General features: G+C 51.0%; 1 protein-coding gene across 6 annotated transcripts in view; it reads left to right on the top strand.

The window, feature by feature from the left end:
- Evl (Enah/Vasp-like) overlaps positions 1 to 24,180 on the top strand; it is a 126,835-nt gene that overhangs the window by 94,730 nt on the left and 7,925 nt on the right. For all 6 annotated transcript variants that reach the window (XM_069997592.1, XM_069997594.1, XM_069997593.1 and 3 more), the window contains exons 4-8: positions 16,080 to 16,143; positions 18,618 to 18,679; positions 20,131 to 20,360; positions 21,093 to 21,214; positions 22,712 to 22,772. In XM_069997592.1, coding sequence (XP_069853693.1) covers positions 16,080 to 16,143; positions 18,618 to 18,679; positions 20,131 to 20,360; positions 21,093 to 21,214; positions 22,712 to 22,772 — 539 coding nt within the window. The remainder of the gene's footprint in view (positions 1 to 16,079; positions 16,144 to 18,617; positions 18,680 to 20,130; positions 20,361 to 21,092; positions 21,215 to 22,711; positions 22,773 to 24,180) is intronic.

The raw sequence follows: 24,180 nt of genomic DNA, 5'->3' as shown, positions 1-24,180 counted from the left end.
GCTGATGGTAGACCAGGGTGAAACATGAGAGCTACATGGTTTGGGAGATTCTGCCTGGCCTTTAGGGTGTCCCTCTGCAGGTACTGTGTGCTGCTTGTGGGGACTCCAGTTTCTGAACATCTCACCAGTATCTTGCTGCTGTCATTGTCCTCCTTTAAAGGGCTGATGATTGGTTTATAGCTTACATCCAAAAGAAAGAAGGCCACCTCCAGCCACCAGCCCAAGGCTATCTACCTAACACTAATGGCAGCATTCTTTGGGGGCTTTGTCTTCCACAGTACAGTCTGGACCCCACCTGCCCAATTAGGCCACAAGAGAGTGAACAGACACTATAGGGCACAGTCTCTCCAGCATCTGCCTAATGCATTCCTGGTGGGGGACTGTCCTCATGTGCCTGGACAAGCAGCCAGCCCAAGTGCCACCTATATTAGCACAGGTGATGGACAAGGGCACAGACTGGAGTGGGATCAAACCTAGCTACAGGTATCTGCTCGGCACATCTGCTCTGGCATGTGTAGCAGCTGTGAGATCTGGAGCAACCCGTTTTCCCATGCTAAGCTTTAATTTCCTCATGTTGAAGATGGATATAATAGCCATCTCATGTTGTTGTGAGATTTGAAAGTACGATAGATGCGGGTGTGACTTGTAGAACTAGAGGTATGGCTCAACTCAGACTGCTTGCCTGGTAAGCGCAAGGCCCTGACAAGCCTCTGTAATAAAAAAAAGTATAAATTGTGTTGTTCCTGGAGCACCACATGCCAGTATATGCGGTGCTCAGCTCCCTGGGCCTTGACAACATGGCCCTGTCAGGAGACACTGCATATATTATATGAATTAGACTGCCTCTCAACCTGGGCACCAGTGTTCATGCCTGGAATCCTAGCTACCCTGGAAACTGAGATCTGAGGATCGCAGTTCAAGGCCATCCTGGGCAGGAAAGTTGTGAGGCTCTTATCTCCAATAAACCATGCAGAAAACTGAAAGTGGTGCCATGGCTCAAGTGGTAGAGTGCTTGACTTGAGCTGAAGAGCTGAGGGACAGTGCCCAAGCCCAGAGTTCCAGCCAGACAACCGGAAGAAAAAAAAAGACTGCCTTTCAGTCAGGCGCTAGAGGCTCACATCTTTACTGCTAGCTGCTTGGAAGACTGAGATCTGAGGGTTGCAATTTGAAACCAGCCCAGGAAGAAAAGTCCATGAGACTTTTATCTCCAATTACCAGCAAAAAGCCAGAAGTGGGGGTATGGCTCAAGTAGTAAAGCACCAGCAATGAGCAAAAATGCCAAGCTAGTGTATGAATTCTTGAGTTAAAGCCTCTCAAAAGACACCCTGTTTGACTAGTTATCTGCTGTTAACCCAACTTGATCAGAGTAAATTATGAATATAATCCCATCTTTGTAGGCAAATACCCAATGAAAGTGAATGAAGAATTCATAAATGTTCATATATTTTTTTCTCATATAACCTCTTCCCTAAAGAACAATAATTTCACTGGGCACCAGTGGCTCATGCCTGTAATCCTAGCAACTCAGGAGGCTGAGATCTGAGAATTGAAGTTCAAAGCCAGCCCTGGCAGGAAAGCCTGTGAAACTCTCATCTCCAGTTAACCACCAAAATAAAACAGAAGTGGAGCTGTGGCTCAAGTGGTAAAGCACTGGCCTTGAGCAAAAAAAGCTCAGGGACGGTGTCCAGGCTCTTGAGTTCAAGCCTCAGTCCTGATACCTTTAAAAAACTGAAAGCTGCATTTAAGATAAATGCAGTACAGTTCAGTTCATCATTTCAATAATTTCACATCTTCGGTGCATAAAGGATAAGAGCTAACACATAACCTTCCATAGCGTCTGGAGAGTGAAGGGTTGAATTAGAGATACAACTTTCAGTTTCTAATACAGACAGGGAATGAGCACCTGAGACCCTGTCCCCCACCAGCTTGTCTTCTGCCTGCATTCGTCCATCTAGCCATCCATTCAGCAAACAAGTTTTACAACAGCCACCAGCTCAATTTGCCTACTTTCACACTTCACCTTCTTGAGTCTCTTCTCTACACAGCGAGCAAATCAATTTTTCTAGGTCTACGTCAGATCAGTCCTTGTTCAGCTCTCAAGGACTTCAGCTTCCTCAGAAAGAAGTCCATGTTCTTTTCTGAAGCCGGTATGCCCCCTGTGGCTCTGGCCTGGCCACCTTGCTGCCTTTGCTTTCTCCCACTCTACCTCTCCTACTTGGTTCTAGTCATACTGGCCTCCTTACCATTCCCCAAAGAGGCCTGGCGCATCCGGCTCGGGCCTGGGTCCCTGCTGTCCCTTGTGCCCAGGGTGTCCTTGCCCTCCTTCCCTCACTTCGGTGGGCCTCTACTTAAATGTCACCTAATCAGTTGTCTGTCTTAAGTTGGACCCACACTCAGCCTACCATAATTTGCTGTTTTTGTGCTATGTCCTTACTTGTTTGTCTGTCTACCCTCTGTAGATCGCAGGTTCTAAGTAAGAAGTTTGTGTCCATGGCTGGATCCATAATGCTTATCACAATTCTGTTTGTTTGGCAAATGAATGAACAAACAGCACCTGTGAATTACTGGGCATATTTTCTGCACTTTGCACACAATTATGAGTAAGATTTGGTCTCTGAATTCATGGAACTTGCAGCTGGGTACAGAGACTTGTGGATACAGGATGATGCATACTATAGTGGAGGGAATTACGGGACCCACAGCATGCCTGAGCTGTGGTAAGGGAGCAGTCTCCTGGGAGAGCTCTGGGGATGGAGATGTGTGTTAGTTTTTCTGTCGCTGTGACAAAATACCTGATGAAAACAGCTTGGAGGAAGAAAGGTTTGTTTGGCTCACTTTGTCAGAGGTTTTGGTGCATGGTCACTTGGCTTCTGTTTCTTGGCACATGTGAGGTATCATGGTTGTAGCAGATGAAAGTCACTCACTTCAGGGCAGCTGGGATGCAGAGTGTGTGTGTGATTGTGTGCACGCATGCGCTTGCACACGTGCACGTGCATGTGTGTACAGATATACCCCTCAAAGGCATACCCCCAACAGCTGTCTCCTTCCTCTAACTAATCTCTACCTCCTAATAGCCACTGCCCTGTGAACTGGTCAGTGGGTAAATCCATTGATGAATTATCGCCTGTGATCCAGACACCTCAATAGCACCACCAAGACCAGGTTTTCAATACGTAAGCCTTTGGGGAGATACTTTATCCACACCACAGCAGCATGGCTCATTTGAATCTTCAGGATGGTTGCATGTTTGTGAAGGTTAGAGAGTAGTGCAGAAAGAAGAAGCAAATTATAAAATCGCAGTGACATGTTGGAGCTTAGTGCTTCCCACGGGAGCACTGCTGGTGCTGGCACATGTGGGAGGGGAGAGGGGAAGTGGGAGTAGACAGGGCCAGCCCTGGAAAGGCAGGCCGGTCGTTATATTCTAGAGCTCAGAACTTCTCCTGCAGCTTATGTGAAGTGGAAGAGTACTTGATGAAAGTATCCATCCCAGAAGACCACACGGCAACCATCACATACAGAAGCAAGTTTATAAGGCGGTTTATCAGAGGAGCTAACATGGCCATCTCCCCCACGGGAAGGGGGGGCATCCTTGTAACACCAGGGCTAGACGTGGGACCTCCTCTGCGTGCCCAGGAGAAACTGCTGGGAGCCCAAGGAAGAGTTCTCTTTTGTGAAGGGCAGGTTGGAGTTCAGGTCTGGGGGCTACAGATGCATGCTAACATCTGATAGATCAGGACTCAAATTCAGTTCCCAGCAGTTAGTTTCCACAGTCTTCATTTTCACAGCAATGCCTGGCAGGTAGTGAGGACATGGTGGGTGCTACACTTCATGACACAGACACACACAGACACACACACACACAGACACAGACACACACACACACACACACACACACACACACACACACCCCGAGGACATGGTGGGTGCTACACTTCATGACACAGACACACACACACACAGACACACACACACACACACACACACACACACACCCCTTAAGTCCTTGGGGAGCAAGTGAAAAGCTGTCCCAAGGGTACAAACCCAGGAGCATAGCTCTGTGGCTCCCACAGGGAGATTGCAGTGGGCCGGACAGTATGAGCTCCATGCGGGGAGGAAGGCAGCTGGCCAAGAGCTGGAGCTGGAGTTTCTGTTGAAGTCCAGATTGTAGGGGAGTTGGATTTTGGATTTTGGTTTGTTTTGTTTTTACAAATGCATGCATATTTGGGGTACTTATAGTCTATTCCAGAGAAGTGCAGAGGGACTAGTGTGTCCCTACAAGGGAAGACTGTAGGCAAGTTTGGTGTCGTTGGCTGCCTTTTCCAAGCGCAGTCACTTGGGAGAGAGAGAGAAACCAGAAGTACTGAGACTAGGTGAGGAAGTTGGCATTTAGTTCTCACATCCCAAGGTAAGGATTTCCCATGCAAGCCATGGAAACCACAGTTGATCCCTAGCCAAGGAATGGCAGGAAGAGCTATGCTTTCTGTTGTTTAACATGGAAGAGCAGGCTCAAGAGGACAAGCCTGAAGCAAAGAGGTTGGAAATCCCCTAAGTAAGAGTGTATGAGGCTCAAATCTAAACAGACCAGAGAGGTACACTGAAAGACAATCTTCAGGAGAACATTTTATAGAGACTCGTAGAGGCCAAGAACAGGAGAAACCAAACATGGCATAGGGAAATGGATTCTGCCTTTGGGAACAGGTGCTCCCATACAATTTGTGCCAGGTCCTGTGCTAAGTGCTAGTGTGCAGAGAGGGATGAGAAGTCTCCAGAAACAAGTAGGAACTTGCAGTGTTGGTTGGGAGCAGTGACTTAGGTGACGTGCAGAATCCTACGGTGATGAAGGAGAGGAGAGAGAATAATTACGATGGCTCCTTGAGGATGACAGAAGGTCAGAGAGCTATGTACCCAAGGTTTTTGGATACCACGACTTTATCCATCATTGATGCACAGACCAGCCTTGCACATAGAAGGCACGGTCACTGTACCCACAGGCATGACATTGTACCCACGGCTGCCTGGCAGTGGCAGGGGGTCCAGAGAGGAAGGCCTGCTGGTGGGGCCAGGGTTGATCTTACATAAAGCTCAGAGCTGATCTGCCTGGGGAAGAAAGTAGAAGTGGCAGAAACAGGTCAGGAGCGAGAACAGATGTGATGGTGAAGAAAAGGAGATGGAAGGCCAGGAGGCCTTTGGATACAGAGAAGAGCAGGTCACTAAGCTGCACAGTGCTCAGGAATCCATTTGCCTGGCCAACCTGCTTCCTCTGCCTACACATCTACCCTGGTTCCATCCCGTTCCCCACAAGGTAAGAGGAGAGCTGCGGTGGGAGGTCCTTCTGGCAACACCTGGTATATCCAGAGCTTGTGGGCGGGGCCCCCACAAGGGGTCTGGGTGATCCTCCAGGTCCCCCAGAGCTTGAAGGAGTCAGGTAGCTAGGAGTGTGCTGATAGGTTACCTGGGGAAGCTTCATTAAAGATTGACGGGTGGAGCCCATCTGACAGAGGGACAGCATATCCGTTACCACTGCGCCAGCCAGGCAGCTGAGGAAGAGGAGGTAAGTGGCCAGGATGTAGAGGTGCCTCAAGGAGTGTGCCGAGGAGCCCTGCCCGTCATGGTCAGCAGGGAGTGGACCTTCCACTGCTTCTGCTTCTGCCACTGTGCCTGCACCATGCTTTGCAGAGTGACCTGTAGGTGATGGAGCGCCTCCCTCTCCCTTCTGCTCCTCCTAGCTTCTCTTCTCCCTCCACCTGTTGGGGCAGGGCTGGGGTGGGAGTGCTGGATCTATTGAGAGTGTCTCACTGCTGATGGCAGGGTGTGTAGAAGTGGCGGCCTAGAAGCAGCAGTGTCAACTGGCATTGGGAGGCCTGGGCTCCAGGTACACTGCCTGCTGGATGCTCGAGCCATCTCAGGCAAGTCCCTCATCCTTTCTGAGCTGAGCCTTAGTTTCCCCATCTATAAAGTGGAGCTAATAAGCCCTACACTGAATAATTAGGCAATCTATCACCAAACGTTCTGCAGGAATGCTTTGTGAACCATAAAGATGACATTGTTTTTGAGATTTGTTCTGTTTGAGGTTCAAGTTTTATTTTGTGTTCTTAAATGAGCTCATTAGGAAGGGAAAAGGAGACCTTACTAGAGAAACAGCTTGCCTGAGGAGATGTCCCAAGCACAAACAAACCTGTGGGGTGGGGTGGGGTGAGGCAGGGTGCTTTGCTCCTGGTTGTGCTTCCATGTTGCTCCTGGTGGCTGTGATCTTGGGCAAACTTCTGCCCTGTTCCCTGGTGCTGTTCACTGGCATCCAGGGTGGCCCCAGGTTGCAAGCTGTCATGGTCAGAATGAGAAGAGGACCTCCTTGAAGAAGATTTACCTCCTTGGTGACTCATTTTGGAAGCGTAATTCGAGGGCTGATTGGGTCTTCACTCTGTGATGCCTGGGCATCGCCCCTCTCTGAAGGAGCCTTGTTGTTTACAAGAGGATTTCTTCTCCATTAGGTCCTAACTGCTTGGCCCAAGAGTAGGGCACAGGAATGGGGGTCTATTTCTGGAATTCAGGGACTGACAGGCCAGCTTGTACTGGTAATGCTAGTACAGACTATCATCCCACTGTTTGCCTAAATTCATACAATAAGGACTAGACTGAAAAGACTGGAAGATTCCCAAAACGTTTCTTTAAGCAAGCAACATTAAAATGTGGAGGGATGGCAGTCATGTATTTTGTCAACTCCTAAGCTGAGCATGGGAGAGAAAGATACTGCCTACCTTTGCTATTTGTTTAAATATGATGTTCCCACATCAGTGATCAGTCATTGATGTAGACACATTTCTCCTGGGCGCTCACCCCAACTCTGCCACCAATTCCTGTGTGGCTTTGGCCAGGTGACTCTAAGAATAGTGGCCAAACCAGCGTTTAGAACCAGGTCACAGACTCCCTTCCCATATGGACACTTGCCTGCCTGGAAATCGGAATAGTACTTAATGAGGAAGGCAAGGCCTTGACACAGAGGGGAAGGCATAATGAAGGCTATGTCCTGGAAGGAGCCATCCAGAGAGGCTGGGGGAAGGGAGAAGAAAGAGAGAGACTCGGCCATGGAGGTGGTGGAGGGGGGAAAAGAAGGGGAGGGACTCAGGAGGGCTTGGGATTCTGCCCAGTGCAAACCAGGTGGCTGCCGTTCACGGGCCAGAAATTCCATCAAGTATCACCGAGCAGCTTCTGGATCCTTTGACTCTGGCACTCCTGGGATCTCGGGTTCCATCTTTTCAGGAGGCCAAGGGATGCCTTCCCTATAGAGATAAGCTGGAAACTTAGTCCCAGTCCCCTTGTCCCAGAAGAATCTGGGGCTGGTGGCCCAGAGGCTCAATAATGTGTGGGGGTAGGCTGGCAGAAGGCCTTTCTTAGAAGCAGGTGTCAGCTTTGCCTCCTCTGCTCACTTTGGGCTGTCTAAATTACCATGCAGGTAGGATCCCCACAGCCTCACAGGGGATGGAGTCACAGAGGAATGCCCTTCATAGGAACTCGTGATCTTTATTTATTTCAAAGCTAGTTCATGACACTGGTGCATCATTTGGAAAATCCCACTGTTAACATTTTTGCATGTTTCCTTCTTTGTCCTTTGATCTAGATTGCTTGCTAAATGATCGTTGGTTCCATCCTTCTTGTTTTATAGGAAACTGGGGCCAGAGAAGGAAGGGTCTCTCCTTAGCACTTAATTACTTTTAGTGGTGAAACTCCAGCAAAGCTCACATGAAGGCCCAGATGTGGTAGTACTTGGCAGGCTAAGACTGGAGGATTGCAAGTCTGAGGACTAGGCTGTTGAGCAATACTCTACCTCAAAAAAAGAAACAAACAAAAATATCACCCTAGCTGGGCACCAGTAGCTCACGCCTATAATCCTAGCTACTCAGGAGGTTGTGATCTGAGGATTGCAGTTCAAAGCCAGCCTGGGCAGGAAGGTCTTATCTCCAATAAGCCATTCAGAAAACTGGAAGTGGTGCTATGGATCAAGTGGTAGAGTGCTGGCCTTGAGCTGAAGAGCTAAGGAACAGCGCTCAGGCCCAGAGTTCAAGCCCCACAACCAACCAAAAAAAAAAAAAAAATCACCCTGAAGGTTATTTCTATAAATGTAGTAGTCTAGAAGATCACAGCCAGGGTGGGAATGGGATGAGAGGCGGGTATGGAGTATGGAGGCTACTGGGAGGGCCGGAGAGGAGCAGAGTACGGTTCTCCATGCTCAGGACTGCCCAGCCTGTAAGACAGTCCCTCCGGTCCTCACAGATCTGTGTAGGCAACTGGCCAGACTACTTTCAGTCAGCAGGAAGAACACGTTCTGCCATCGAGAGCTGCCCACCTAATTAAGGCCCTCAAGCCTATCAGCCCAGCCCCCAAGGTCAGATTCGGTAGCACTTAAGTCTGTGTAGAGCCCTACGTGTCACCTTTCTCCAGGGTCACATCTCCTAGGTACCCTGCAGATGAGGACATGGGTAGTGAAGCCAGCAAGACCACAGCATAGGCACACATCTGTCCAAGGAAGGAGCCAGTCGGGATGCCTCCTCTGCACCCCTGTCCCCCTCCTCCTATCTGCTCTGTCCGGCTGCCATCAGGCAAATCAGTGTACATTGGCTGTATGGTCCTCCATGCTGAGGCTGGAGATCTTCAGACAGTTTTCCAGAGCCAAGTATCTTTTATGCACTAAGTAGTGCGTGTTGACTATACACCAAGAGCTGTGTAACATATTGGGAATATGAACAACTCTGTCCAGTTGTTCTGTGCCTGTGCTTCACGGGTTTGTAGACAGGCTGGGTGTTACAGAATCGTGTGGGGGTGGGGAGTGCCCTGTGCTGTGATTGTGTGTGATTGTCCATGCTGAGGCATCTCAGCCACATGGTGAGGGTGTGGGAGAGGGAAATGTGTCATCTGCCTCTGGTCTGTTCTCCCTGAAGCTGATCATGTGCATCCGGTTCTTTCCCTCTCCTTCGCTCTCCCTACTGCTTCCTGTTGCAGATAGGCAGCATGCTTGCAGTTGATGGTATCCTGCACTGGAATCCTTTGTCAGGTCCTTATGTCAAAAACTGATGTTGTAAAAGCCTGAAGAAGTGTAATACAAATACCAAGTGTGCTACTAGAGACCATTCCTCCAACCATATTGTATAATCACTGCAGTGATGAGTTTTTCACGAGAAGTTTATTCCCAGGATAGCCACATGCAGAGATGGAAGAGCAAGACTCTAATAGTTCTCTCCAAAGATAGAGCTTTAGGACATGCACGGGATGAAGAACCAGGGCAATTTAGGGCATGAGAGAAGGTGATAAGAAGTAGGATAATTGGTAATCTGCAGATGCATCATTAATCTTAATAATGTCATAGGATGTTTTCAGAAAATGGTGTCACATTGCCAGGCACTGGTGGCTCACACTATAATCCTAGCTGCTCAGAAGGCTAAGATCTGAAAGGTTGTAATTCAAAGCCAACTTGGGAAGAAAAGTCCTTGAGACTCTTTCTCCAAAATCACCAGCAAAAAGCAGGGCTAAAGGTGTGACTCAGGATATACAGTGCCAGCCAATCACACAAGCATAAAGCCCTGAGTTCAGACCCCCAGTATCACCCAAAAAAGGAAGAAAAAAGGCAGGAAAGAAAACTGTGACACAGCTGGATATTTGTAGTGTACATCTGTTTCCCCAGCAGTCAGGAGGCTGAGTCAGGAAGATTAGGAGCCAAGATCAGTCTGGACTTCGTAGCAAGAGAACATGTCTTGAAGGGAGCGGGGGAAGGAGGGACAGTGGTGGCATAACATGATCATGGGCTAGTTTTCAGCCCTCTGACATCAAAAGGTCACCAGTTGGATGCCTGCACAGGCCAGTGAAGGAGTTGGTAACGTCAACAAAAGCAGCCTTAAAATTCCTTGAAAAGCAATCTAGGCAACAATTGTCATCATGACCATCCTCAGAGGTGACCTGAAAAGGCAAAGGAAATGCCACGACACTCTAGTCAGGTTTTTCCCTTGTTTCAAGTACAAGGTCACACCATCTTGAAGTAGCCTGTGAAAGGCACATGGCAACCAGTAATGGCCCTTCTCAAGTGGTGTCACCTGCCTGACACCCTCAGTGAGTCCCAGGTGGGATACTGCCCTTCCCAGTGCCTGTCTTACATACTCTCTTAATGGGGTGCCATCTTCTGGGCTTCACTTCCTCCAGTCACACAGTCTGCCTTGGGTCCGTTACATCTACCCCTCCAGCCAACCTCCTTTCCTCTCCTTTCTCTCACTGACCTTCCAATAGGCTTAGAGCTGGAGGCTGGCCCCACTTCACCCTCTCCCCTTGTTGATTTTCCCCTATAGTCTCCCCCCAAGTTACCATGGGAGGAGTGGGTGTTTGGTGGAATTTGGACCTCAGACAGCAAGAAGTCAGCCACTTCCCCAAAACCATCTGGGTCCCATGGGACTTGGAACAGACAGACATGGATTCAGGTTTCAGCTGAGGCTCAGCCTCTGTTCTCTCCCAGCCCTTTATGTTCAGAGAGGAGGCTTGGCTTGCTGCCAACAGGTGAGCCCTGATGCCCTGGGCTAGACCAGTAACACACCTGGCTACCCTGCTTTTTCTAGTATGTGGCATTCTGGCTTATTTTCTTTTGCATTTTTCTATGTGTCCATAGTACAGATATGCTCTTCATTGACTTTAGTAAGACCTGCCAGAGGTGAAGAGTGTTATCCTAGTTGGAAACTCCCTCAGGCAAGCCAGGCCCTAGCCTCTCAGCCACCGCCCCTCCTGGGAATAGGAGTGCCTTTTGAATAGCATCTATAGACCAACCCGGACCTAGGAGCAATGCACAGGCAGGTTCATATCTGACCTCGCAGAGTTTAAGTGGCCACAACAGCTAACATTTTGCAGGTTTTACCAAGTGCTTCTTGGATCAAGCAATTCATTTTTTTCCCCACCAGCTTTGTGAGGTACCATTATTCATATTCGTGTTGGTGTTAGCATCTCACTTTATAGATGACGATGCAGGGAGATTACCCAGGGGTGCCCAGCTCACAAACGTGGGGCAGAGCCTTAGGCAGGTAATCTCACTCCTGCCACCAAGCTGCTCCTGGGAACAAGTCGGTTAAGGTATGGTCCTCAGATGAGTGCCCTCCTGTGTTTGCTGTTCAGAGAAGGATGACCACGTGACCACAGCAGATGTATCCAGACATCTCACAGCTGGTGAAGAGCTAGAGAGGCCCTTGGCAGAAAGACATGGGAAACAAAGGCTGGGTTAGCAGCCCCTTCTCTTCAGCTGGGCCCCAGGGCTTCTCATCAATCCTAGCAAGAATAGAACCCACCTCTGATTGGCCTCTTTTCTGAACAAGCATGAATGTGAAGGGTCCCTTCTTTCTTAGTCTCCTTTGTGCTGTTGTAATGGAACACTTAAGATGTATTAGTTTATCATTAGGAACTTACTGGCTTTGTTCCACAATCTAGGAATTCCCAAAGTAAAGATGTGGTATCTGGTGAGGATCTTCTTGCTGCAACAGCGAAGGCAAGAGAATTGCCAGAGGGGACTAAACTCAGCCTTTTATAATATCACCAAATTCTATATATAAGAATGGGATTGGGATGTAGCTCAGTGGCAAAACACTTTCCTAGCAAGTGCAATGTCCTGGGTTCCATCCCCAGTACCAAAAATGAAAAGACAAACGGATATATACACTTAATGAATGGAATACTCATGGCCTGGTCTTTTTTTGTCAGTCATGGGGCTTGAACTCTGGGCTTGAGCGCTGTTCCTCAGCTCTTCAGCTCAAGGCGAGTGCTCTACCGCTTGAGCCACAGCACCACCTCCGGTTTTCTAGTGGTTTTATTGGAGATAAGAGTCTCACAGAGTTTCCTGCCTGGACTGGCTTTGAACCACGATCCTCAGATCTCAGCCTCCTGAGTAGCTAGGCTTATAGGCGTGAGCCACCAGCACTGGCTGGTCTTTTTTTTTTTTTAACAGTCTCAGCCTTTAATACCATTACAATGCAGTTAAATTCTCAACAAGAGTTTTTAGTGGCAATGTTCAAACCATAGCCCCTTCTCAGCCTGTATTGCTGAGCCTCACCTATTAGATGGTCTGTACTTTCACTTAAGGCTGGTTTGGCCTGGCCTCTTCACCTGTGAAAGGATTCATCACATGCATCTCAGGGGACCACTCAGAGGCCCGCAGGCACAGGAGAAAGATTGTTACAAGGTTTATTACCTGAGCCATATTTCCTCTGGAGAGGGAGCACATGGCACCCTCCACTATATATAGGTAGCAGCAGGGTGTGGGGGTTGGAAGTGAGATAGGTGGGTGCTCAGGGGGTCTGGATGGAGAGAGGAAGGGGCCAGCTCTGTGGCGGGAACTCCAGAGCTAGGCGCTCAGGTCTGGGTGGACCTGAGGACTAAAGGTGGACATAATGCTTACAACCTGACCCCTTCCAGAGTTGCTGATGAGTGAGAGTTATACTCTGTGCCCTCAAGCTCAGGGTCTGGTGTGGAAGAGAAGTTAGCTCTCAGATCGGGGTGATGAGGGAGGCGGCTGGGAGTCTCCCCACATGAATGTGGGGAAATGGAGAGGAGAGTGGGACTTAGGCAGGCTTTGTGACAGAGGGGACTGAGAGATCGGCCTAGAAACCGTGGCAGGAAAAGAAGGCGTCCCAGGCGGATTGCTTAGTCCCCAGAACATGAGGAGGTAGGGAGCACTTTGGAGTCAGGCTTGGTGAGCGGGAACAGGAAGCAGAAGGGCTAAAGCCAAGCCCGAGGAGCCTCGACTCCTATCAGGTAACCTGCAACGGGCAGCTCTGTTTTCCAGAGGCCACATGGGCTGTAGTGTCGATGTACAGGGCAGGTATGGAGAAAGGACAGGGGTAGGGGCAAAGGGTAAACACGGACATGAGTCCACGAGAGAGATATATGGAGGCAGCCAGGAGTGGATGGAAAGACCCAGGGTTTCTGGGGGCAGCACACATAGAACCAGTAAGACTCGGTAACTGCTGAGCTATGGAAGGTGGAGTGGGAGGATCAAGTTCCCCTCCTGTCCACTGCCCGGGATTCTGCAGGATCCCATCTCAGCTCGGGGTGAGAGGTGACTTGTCCTCCACTTTGGCCTCTAATCATACTGCAGGAAAGACACCTGCGATCGTTCAGCACTGGACAGATAAGCATGTGATTACTAGTAACTGAGAGCTTTCCTGTGTGCAGCTGCTCCTGCCTGAAAAACAGGGTCTTTGATGAAGGAGCACCCACCAGTGCCCTATTGCCTGGGGTCTCCCAAGGGACCAGACTGCCAAGAAAGAATGGGCCTTCAGGCCATACAGCTGTGGCTCACGCCTGTCATCCATCCTAACTACTCAGGAGACTGAGATCTGAGGATTGAGATCCAAAGCCAGCCCAGGCAGGAAAGTCCATGAGACTCTTATCTCCAATAAACCACTCAGAAAACAGCAAGTGGTGCTATGGCTTAAGCGGTAGAGCACTCGCTTTGAGCTGAAGAGCTAAGGGACAGCGCCCAGACTCAGAGTTCAAGCCCCATGACTGAAGGGGGTAGGAGAAAGAATAGGTCTTCTCCTTGTCCCTCCTGAGATTCTGCATGGGGCAGCTTGGCCAGTTGAGAGACAGTAGGCATAGTGGAGGGCCATACACAATCAAGTGCTGTCTTTTCTGCTCTCTAGCCAACTTTGAAGTGTGTCTCAAGTGTCAGAACCAGGCCTGGGAGAAGCTGGAGCTCCTGTTGGCCTTCCCTCGCCCTTTGGAGAAGCAGGCTGGCTGAGGATGTTGGGAGCAAGTGCAGGCCAACCAGCAGAAGGCTGAATCCAAAGCAAGTCGCCCCATCAGACCACAGGGTGGGCAGCTGGCTGCTGTCTGGGGGCAGAGGCAGTCACCCTGACCATACCAGGTCAGCAGATGCAAAGGAGCTTAGAGCAGCCTGTGGAGCCCAGACACCCAAGGCCTCAGCCCTGGGACAGGACCGGCCAGAGACCAGAGGCTACTCCGTCCAAGGGACTTAGCTTCTTCCCACCCCCTCTGTCTGTTCTGGGAATTAAACTCAGGACCTTGAACACCACAATCCTCAGATCTCAGCCTCCTGAGTAGCTAGGATTACATGTATAAGGCACTGGTGACTGGCTGGTGGCATGTGAGTCACCAGCTTTATTCTTCAAGCTAATCTCAATCTGATACCACAGTGAGGCTGAATTTAAGAAAGAAAGGAATTGTTTTTGACCAAGCATGAAAGCACATTCTGGCTCATGTCTAGAGTTCCACTTAGTTAGGAAGCAGAGATCTGAAGGATCACAGTTTGAGGCCAGCCCAGGCAAAAGGTTCAAGACCCCATCTAAATCAATAGACAGATATGGTGCTTGTATTTGTCATCCCAGCTATCTGTAAAGCCATGGCAGGAAAACTTAGGTCTGAGGTCAGCCTGGGCAAAATTATTGTCTGAAAAATGAGGCTATATGCGTGTATGTGCATGTATCTATGTCTGTGTCTGTCTGTATATCTGGAAGTAAAGCACCTAACAAACCTAAGACCCTGAGTTCAAACCCTAGTCTTGCCCAAAAATGGCAGGGGGGAGGTGCCAGGCACTATGGCTTACCCCTGTAATCCTAGGTACTCAGGAGGCTGAGATATGAGGATTGCAGTTTAAAGCTAACTGGAGCAGGAAAGTCTGTGTGACTCCTGTTTCTAATTAACCACCAAAAAGCCAGAAGTAGAGCTATGGTTCATGTGGTAGAGTACTAGCCTTGAGCAAAAAGAAGTTCAGGGATAGCACCCAAACTCTGAGTTATGCCACAGAACTGGCACCAAAAATAAGGGGGAGGGGAAAAAAAGGGGGGAGGAGGGGAGAGAGGAGCCAGATGCTCCTGTTGGAGCTACTCAGGAGGTTGAGATCTGAGGATCACGATTTGAAACCAGCCTCAGAAGAAAAGATCGTAAGACTCTTATCTCCAGTTAACTAGCACAAGCATCCAGAAGTGGAGGTGTGGCTCAAAGTGGTACAGCATTAGCTTTGAGAGAAAAAGCCAAGTGAGAACATGAGGATCTGAGTTCAAATCCCAGTACTGCAAAAAAAAAGCGGGGCAGAAGCAGGTGGTATTTTGTAGCTAACTATCTTCCTCTGCCTCTTGTTATAATAAGACTTTGAACTAGTCACTTTCATTTCTGGGCTTAGTTTTCTCTACCATTCCAATTTCCCTGCACCAGTCGTGAGAACTAGAATTCAGTTGAAGGGAGGAAATGCCCAGACACTGATGTAATAGGGCTTGTATATCGATTGCTTGTTTCCTGAGAACAAGGAGGCAAGGGTCTTGAACTCTCTGAGCCTCTGAGGTGAGATTCCGCATGTCAGTATTGAAGTTGTGTACTTTGGTGTTGCTGACATCTTAGGTTTGCCTACAATCCAAGTCCCTGTGGCACTCTGTGGTTTCCACAGGACACCTGAACTGTCAGAGAGATGGAACCATCTGTTCTTTCTCAGGTTCGGGGCACAGGGAACCTTGACACAGGCTCTTAGCACCAACGCTTCTGTGAGCGCAAGGTTTGACCGAGGTCCTGTCTCTAAGGTGCTGAATGTGATCTGAGGGGCTCCCTGGCAACCCAGAGTAGAGTGATGCCAGACTTCGCTCTTCCCCACGCACAGCTGCCAAACCTAGTGCAGGCAGCAGGGCATGAGGCAAAGACGAACCCTCACCCACACATAGCCAGACCTGAATTCTCACCCACCATCGAGGTCACTTGTGTGCTCATATGCATAATAACACAGACTGGTTGGTTTGGGCCACTGTCATGGTGGTTTTAGGCCAGAGCTAGGGTTAAGGAGTTGTGGGGACAATAGAGAGTAAGGAGGCAGAAATATCAAATATCATTTGAAGGGAATGAAAGCGATGCCAACAGCTAAAAGTTTGGCTCAGCATGGAGCTACAGGAAAGGGAGAAGTGGTGATTGACTTGGGTGGGACAAGGTCACGCACAGGTGGGAGGGCCCACTGGGAAAGAGATGCCAGGAGGGACTTGAGGAAGGAGTTGTAGTCATGGTTACCTGCAGGGCTTTCCTTCCCTCTACTGACTGCTCCACTCTGCTTCTCTGCTCCGCAGGCCCCTCCACTCAGCGTCAGGTGCAGAATGGCCCCTCTCCTGAGGAGATGGACATGCAGAGAAGGTAACCCACAGCCGCCAGCCCGATACCTCCTCCATAGTGCTGGGGGGGACTCACTCAGGGCAGGGGCAACAGTTCAGACCAGAAACGAGGGAGAGCTCTACTACAGGCAGCCTTTCCTGGATATGGAGTCCCAGAGGGCCGTGGAGGTCCCGGTGTTTTATAGTGAGCACCCTGACCTCCGGAATATAGCTCTTATGCTGAGACTGACAATGTGCATGTGCTGGACAGTCACCATTTAATTTAACTTTCCCAAGTGCCAGAGGAGGTAGTTATGACCTAGAGGGCATAGCCTGCGGGAGACAGCTCCCCGGGCTGTGATCCTTCCCCTGCCTGGAAGGGAGCACTGTGCTCTGTCCAGAGATCACACCAGAGGTCTGGAGCATCCTCCCCAAGGAAATACCCCCGAACCCAGGTCTGCCATCTCTATGCCTGGTGATCTGCTTCTAACAGCCTGTGCCTCAGATCTGAGAGCGCTTGTTGAGGGAAGTGAGGCCCAGCCCAGGCTGTATACACCCTACTCCAGGTGTGTGGGCAAGTGCCATTCCAGCGCTGAACAGCAGGGAGTTGGTGCCTGCCACCCATCAACTGGTGTGAGATTTAACACATTCTCTTCCTTGGCCTCTCCCAGATGCCTTCCGGTGAAGGATCCCTAAGCCTTCTGTCTCTGACATGCTGTGTCATTATCCTGGGCAAGCCATTGCTCTTACCCTGTTACCTCCTTTGAAGATGTTGTTAACCTTGCTCTGCCTGAGGTATTAGATGAACATGTGCTTCCTAGTGTGCTTCTGGCAATTCACAGGTGTTCACTGATCTGCCCTCAGAACTATAGCACTTTGCAACTTAGGAAGATCTTTGTGTGCTTTTGTATTATTTCAATCCTCACAGTAACCATTAGTGGTTGTTATTACTGTTAGCTTTTCCCAGATAAGCTAGCTGAGGCTCAGAATGGAAATGGCTCACCTCCTGACAATAGGAGGCCGAAGCAGAATGTAGCCTGAGCACAAGAAGGCCAGCAGCTAAGTCTGACTTCAGTTTCAAGCCCCTGCCAGGTCCCAGGAAGCCTTTATCCAGAAGAAGGCAAGGAGAGGCAAAAATGTAGAGACTTACTGCTGTTATATAGGTCCTTCCATTAAACTGCCCTATTTTGAACCCAAGGTGGGCTGCAAAGGACATGCGCCAGACCAGAGCGCCCCCTGGTGGTCATACTTTGAAGTACGGAAGCCCTCAGTGCCACAGTTCGTTTTCCGGGAGAGAGGTATAGCTCATAGTGCACACAGTCATAACTTCAGAAGAGTTTTTTGGGGTTTTTTGGTTTTGTTTTTTTTTTTTTGCAGTTCTACAGATAGAACCAACACCCTATACATGCTAGACAAGCACTCTGCCACTACACTGCATCCCCAGTCTAAGACCTGATTTTTCCCAGGTCTTCATTTTACTGTGGATTCCTGAGTGATTCTGTGGAGGAAGTTGGAATTCAGGCAGTTTGGATGTAGAAACTGATGCAGATGCTGGTGGGAGCTCTTCACATACCCACATACTACTTGCAGGCCATGGTACTCATTTTATACCCAGGCCTCTGAGGCTTATAACAGGAAATGACTTGTCTCTGATCATGAAGCCATGAATCTCAGAGAAGTGACTAAAAAAGCTCCTTTCCTAGATGAGATTCATGTATTTCTACTTCAGAAAACACTGACTGAGCGCCTATTGCACACCAGAGACCCAGAACTCACTTCAGTCCAAGGCTTTAGGTCCATGGCCAACACATAGACACAGCCTGCTTTCAACAGTGCCGGCCTGAGAACATTCAACCCTGGGTTTCAGTAGCACACGGGTGGAGTTTGCAGCCCTGCTATCATTCCTAGGTGATACCAGAAGGCCTCTTCTTTCTACCATTCACCACTGCACTCAGAGGATATCCGTAGGGATCACTGTCCTTACTCATTCAGCATCTGAGAGCACCCAAGGCCATTAGAGTACTAGGATATTGGTCCCATTGAGATGCATGTGACATTGTACAGCAGAACCAAAGAGATCTGTCCTGCAGTGGGTGTGCAGTATAAATGATATGGTGTGTGGCCTTCTCCTGACAAGCAATAGTCCCTAAGAATTGTCTCACAGAGGTCAGCCAGGTACACTAAGAACAGACCTTCCTGGGGCCAGAAATGGCTAGGGATCTGTGGCCTACAGGAAAAGCCTGATCAGTCTCAGTCCAATGAATGAACTCAAGTCAGTCAGAAGTTCACCCCCGCTGGGCAGCCCTTTGCTGGTATACCAGAGCTCAGGAGACGGCTAGCCCTTCCCCATTTGGGCACTTGAGCCCAGCACGTCCCCTCTTTTACGTGGAAGCAGCCACTGCAGTGGGGAAGGACTGAGAAATCAACTCTGAAAGTTGAGTTCACTGGTCCAGATGGCCCAGAGCATGTTACACTGGACACAGACAGATTAGGCCATCCTCTGTGCTTGCTTTTCAGACAAGTGATGGAGCAGCAGCAGCACCGCCAAGAGTCTCTGGAGAGAAGAACCTCAGCCACAGGTGAGAGCGCTTCTGAGCCGCACTCCCCACCCATTTCCACGCAGCCCCTCGGTTGGGACCCAAGGCATAGTAGGCCCTCTGAGCTGATCACATCCAGTGACCATCCCTCAGGAATGGATCAGGGAGGAAGACATAGGCACAGACGGTCACTGGGCCCACTCAGCCTTGTCCGGCTTCTGCTCAGCCATCTGGGCCTCCCATCACTCCTTCCCCAAGAGGACATACCTAATCTCCTGTGTGTCAGGCACCATGCAGAGGGCTGAGACACACCAGAGAGAGGGCAGGCATGAATCCCTGCTCCCAGGGAGCCCACTATCCAGCCAAGAAAACATACATCCTAACACAAAAGGCAGGCTGTGGCCACAGTAAGTGCAGAGGGCTGGGTCAAAGACCACAGCCCAGGACAGTGGTCTCCAGGCTTCGACCTTGAATGCCTGAGGAGCTAAACACACCAGAAAATGGCATTGGCCACTTATTGATAGGCACAGAAATTGCTTATTGCCAAGTGCTTTTACATCCCTGTCTTGTTTAATTTGTTCAGATGTAGTCTCTGAAGTAAGCAGGTGAACAGTGTCTAGTTTTACTGATATGAAAACAGCCTTGCTGGTCTCTGCCGCGCACTCCTGGTGCACTTCTAGTCATGCCCCGTCCAGGCCTTTCCGTTGCTCCTCAATACTGCTCTAGTGCAGCTGCTGCCTGCCCTGGACTCCCTTCTGCTTTCGCTGTGGCAAGGGGCTTCTCTTTTCTAAGCCTGGTTGCTCGCCCTTGCTTCTCCTTCCTAGCCTGATGCCTGACTTCAAGGAGGGGAAGTTCTTTGAAGAGCTTTTAGCCAAGTGGAGCCCTGCTTCACAGGCATTGCAGCCCCTGAGCCTGCTCCTGGTGGCACTTGTCCCTTGTCAGTTTGCCACAGCCCCCATTCTGTATCAGTCCGTATGACTTGCTGACTTTCCCCGCTCATCTTTGCTCACTATGAGCACAAAGCTGTGGCTGTTCCTCCAGTGCCTAGCGCACAGGCCCGGCAACATGGAGGCTCCTGCCATGTAAGGTGGAGGGTAGATACATGGAGCATAATGGGCTCAGCACAGACCCCTGCCCCCCAGCACATCTTGGGAAGTGACTTCTGTCGACTCTAGGATAATACAGAATACTTAGAAGTAACTCTCTCTCCCACTGGAGAAGCCTTGCTGGAGCGAGAGTAAGTTCACTGAGCTCAAGGAATGTTAAGCACTTGTGTGACGCTGAGTTCTTCTGGGCCCCAGATGCTAAACAGACCAGAGCAGGGAATAATTGTATCAGCGCCAAGTTCATTCCATGGAGGCTTCCTGGAGAAAGCAGACCTTGACTGAACCTCATTGTTTGCAGTCCAGGATGCCCTCTGTCCTTGTTCCCAGGGACCGGAGGGAGACCAGCAGGCTGGGCAGCTGAAAACCCCTTCCCCAATTGTGTTTCAGGGCCCATTCTCCCACCGGGACATCCCTCATCTGCGGCCGGCGCCCCACTCTCCTGTAGTGGGCCTCCACCCCCACCCCCACCCCCAGTCCCACCTCCACCCACAGGGGCCACTCCCCCCCCACCGCCGCCCCTGCCAGCTGGAGGAGCCCAGGGGTCCAGCCACGACGAGGGTTCTGCATCAGGACTGGCTGCCGCCCTGGCCGGGGCCAAGCTGAGGAGGGTACAGCGGGTAAGAGACCGGGCTCCGTGAGCAGGCCACTCCCTGACTCACCTGCAGAACTTCTGTGCCAGGCCATCAGATGCCATCTTTGAGATGCCAGGCACCAGCCTGCCCCAGCTCTAGCTGACCTTCTACAACTTGCACTAAAAGGTCTGTGGACAGGGCTTCGTAAATGCTAAGGTGCCTTAGTTACATTAAACTGTTCCTGTCCTCGCCTTTGCCTTCAGAACTGGAGTTCACGAATCTTCCTCTGTGGGTGAGGAAACCGAGGCACAGGGAGTTTAAATGACCTGTTCCGGTGATGCAGTTTGTGAACTGCAATTTGGACTCAAGCTCCATGTCTTCCAAGTTCTTGGCTTTCCACTGCTCCTTATCACTCAGTTATCTCCTAGAAACCACCCCAGCCTCCCTCCCACCCCTCCAGGCCTTCCTTCCCCATGTGTGTGCTCTTTGCAGTGCCTCGATGTAGATCATAGGTCTAAAGTTCAGTCCCCTTCCACAGAACTGTGCCTTCCCCCTCTCCTCATGTTACAGCTGGTACTGGCAAGGGCACTGGCTCAAGCCTGTAGCCCCAGGAATGTTGCCTGTGTCCTGGGTTGGGGAAGTCGACTAGATACCTCATCCTGAGGTGGCATTATTGCTGTGAGAGCCATTGGTACACGTCTTGTTTCTCCTGGGCGAGGGGCTGCTATGTCTCCTGCCACCACACCAGCGTCTGAGACATGCTTCCTTTATCCTCAGCCAGAAGATGCATCTGGAGGCTCCAGTCCTAGCGGGACCTCAAAGTCTGATGCCAACCGGGCAAGCAGCGGGGGCGGGGGCGGAGGCCTCATGGAGGAGATGAACAAACTGCTGGCCAAGAGGTGGGTCCTGTGTCTGCAGTCTGAGGAGCGCAGGCGCCTCACCCGCCGCGGGCAGCTGCTCTCCCCCGGCGTCCCCTGCAGTGGCCCTGTGTCACCAGGTCCAGCCAAGCAAGCCAAACAGTATCTTCAGTTTTTCCCACTCAAGGAGTTCATCTGAGACCTGAAGCTAGACTTCTAAACTCTAAACTTCTCTTCCTAAGATTTCATGTAGCTTTTGCTGCATGCCAGGCCTGTCCTGAGTAGGGCTAGGTCTGGAGATCATTCCAGAGATACACTGGGGGGGTAGGTGGCAGAAGGAAAGGCCTGCATTTAGGATCCCCCGTGCAGATGTGTCACCCAGCTTTCTGCGGCTGGTGGACGAAGGTGCTCACCTCCTCCTGCTCACTGTGGAGGGTGCCGGGGAGGAGTAGTGAAGTGGCAAGAGCCCAGGCGCCGCTCTGAAGACATGGGGCATGAACACTTTGCTTTGTGTCGTGGTTGGCTCTGAGCCTGCTGGGTCATCCACTCTTCCAGCCTCCCCAGGTGTGGCTCCAGCCTGCCCATGCCCATCAGCCTGACACTATGGCGCTTTTGTTTCCATGGAGGAAACCTGAGCAGGTGGCGAGACGGTGCAGCTCTTCGAGGGGATGCAAAGCTTGGGTTATGCTCTAAGTGTGGCCCGACACCAGGAATGTGCTAACCCAGAGCGACGAAGGCTGTTGGCGAGCCAGGCACCAGAGGGACAGGAGCAGGCCTTCGGCAGATCACGCACTGTTGTTTGAATAAGCACGTGGCACGGATGCAGTGATGGAGGCCTGTGTCCTCGGCCCCTGCTGCCTTCTCAGTCCCCTGGCATTCCCGGCCACCTCCCAGGCTGGCCAGTTTGAATGACATCTCTGTGCCTTGAGTTCCATCTAGTGAAACACGGGAGGGCCTGTGGGGCTGAAGTGAGGAGACAGAGGTCTACGGGCACAGATAGCTCGGCTGGGGCTTTGTGCAGGGCAGCCTGGGCCCCTGCTGGCAGTGAGGCAATCCCCAGCACCCGCCCCTCCCAAAACCCCCCTGGGTCTGGACAGACAGAAACTGCCAAGACATCAATAACCTTCACAAGGCAGTGCGTTGAGTCCTGTGAGCGGTTACTGTGGCTGTACCCAAGTGGGGCTACTTCCGTTACTCCTGGAAGAATGCAGGCTAAGGCCGAGGGAGAGTGCTTCAGGCAGAACAGCAGAGGGGGAGAGCCGTGCTCAGGCACCTGGGAAGGCGGAGAAGCCACTGTCCTGAGGACGGTACAGGGAAGAGGCGGACCCGGGCTAAAGCTGCAAGGGCCTCATAGAAGGGTAGGAGGGTGGGGACTGTGATTCAAGTGGCACAATACCTGTCTAGTGAGTATAAGGCCTTGAGTTCCAACCCCAGAACTACCAAAACATACACACTGTGAGCACCTTCCCTGAGGGACTGGGTGGCTCCCACACACAGGCAGACAGGGGCTTATTTATGTCTTTTCCTCCCTGTGTTTAGGAGAAAAGCAGCCTCCCAGACAGATAAGCCTGCTGACCGAAAGGAAGATGAGAGCCAAACGGTAGGCACTTGCTCACTGCCCACTCCTGGGCTGCTCCCAGAGTAAGCAAAGCTGCCGGCCAGGCCTTCGGGGTACTGGCGTGTATCTTGTTTGGACACGCATGGTGGCACTTCACTGCTTTGCAGGAGGGACACACACAGGGACACACACACACACAGGGACATAGACACACACACACACACACACACACACACACACACACACACACACACACACACACACACACACACACACACACACACACACACACACACACACACACACACACACACACACACACACACACACACACACACACACACACACACACACACACACTCTGTATACCAGACCTGAGGACATGGAGGCCAGGTAGAAAGGCCAAAACCACCCACAAGTTCTGAGAGGAGCCCAAAACCCTCAGGAACAAAGGAGTCTACCTCCCCTGTGTCCCAGGGTGCTCAGACACACTGTGTCTCAGCAAGGGATTTGGGGGTCAGAGTACCTGCTATAGAGGAATTATAGTGGCAGCTGGAGTGGGTTTATTTCCCTATTATTTCTGACCCTAAAGACTCCTCGTGAGTCCACTGAACCCAACAGGAGCTGATGTGAGTTGTGGTGGAGTATTCTGGAACCCCAGGCTCTTGTCATTGGTGGGCATCTTGGAGGCTAGCATGCTAGCACAGCGCCCACATCCATTTGCATTCAGGGCAGTCAGTTTTCTTTGCTCTGGGTTAACTTTGTAGTAAGCACTAGTCTCCGCTTCAAACGCACCTCAGTGGCAGAATGAGAGAGAACACAGCGGCCAGGGACGAGTATATACTTCCTACCTCATCCTCTCCATCCAGCCACGCACTCCCCACACTGCCGCGTGCAGCTGTGCTGGGCCTGACCACTGCGCTTCCTCCTGCCTCTGCCAACCAGCTTCGCTCAGCCTGCATTTCTATATAGGAACCCTGATCCCAGACACAGCCTCCCCGATCCCAAAGCTGGGGAGAGCCCTTCATGCAGCCTGGCTCTTCTCCCAGGGTGCTTCTGAGCCCTGCACACGGGCAAGATGCCAGGCAGACTCCATCTCCTGCCAGACCACAGGCCAGGGAGCCACGTTGGACCTCCTCACTGGGCCACCATGCCTGGCACCCACTATGAAGTTTGGCCCTCTATAACTTGCCACCTGTTTATGGCAGGCCAGCATCCCCTGAGGCAGGGCTGCAGGGTAGTTACTTGCTTCGGTAGCAGACAGCCACATTCCCTCAGACATTGCCTCCCTTAGATTGGTGCTGGCTTCTCATAGGTCGCTGCTGGTGCATTGTGGCCCCAGCTTCTCAAGCCACAACCAAGGGATTCTGAAGCCTTCAACCCTAAGATGGAGCTCTTTCCCTCACATTCCATCGTTTCCTCCTCTTTTTTCTTTTGCTCACCCCCTCCC

Source organism: Dipodomys merriami, unplaced genomic scaffold, assembly GCF_024711535.1.
Source record: "Dipodomys merriami isolate MVZ:Mamm:240054 unplaced genomic scaffold, mDipMer1.0.p SCAF_50, whole genome shotgun sequence".
Taxonomy (NCBI): Eukaryota; Metazoa; Chordata; class Mammalia; order Rodentia; family Heteromyidae; genus Dipodomys; species Dipodomys merriami.
This window is presented reverse-complemented; position numbering and strand designations above follow the sequence as displayed.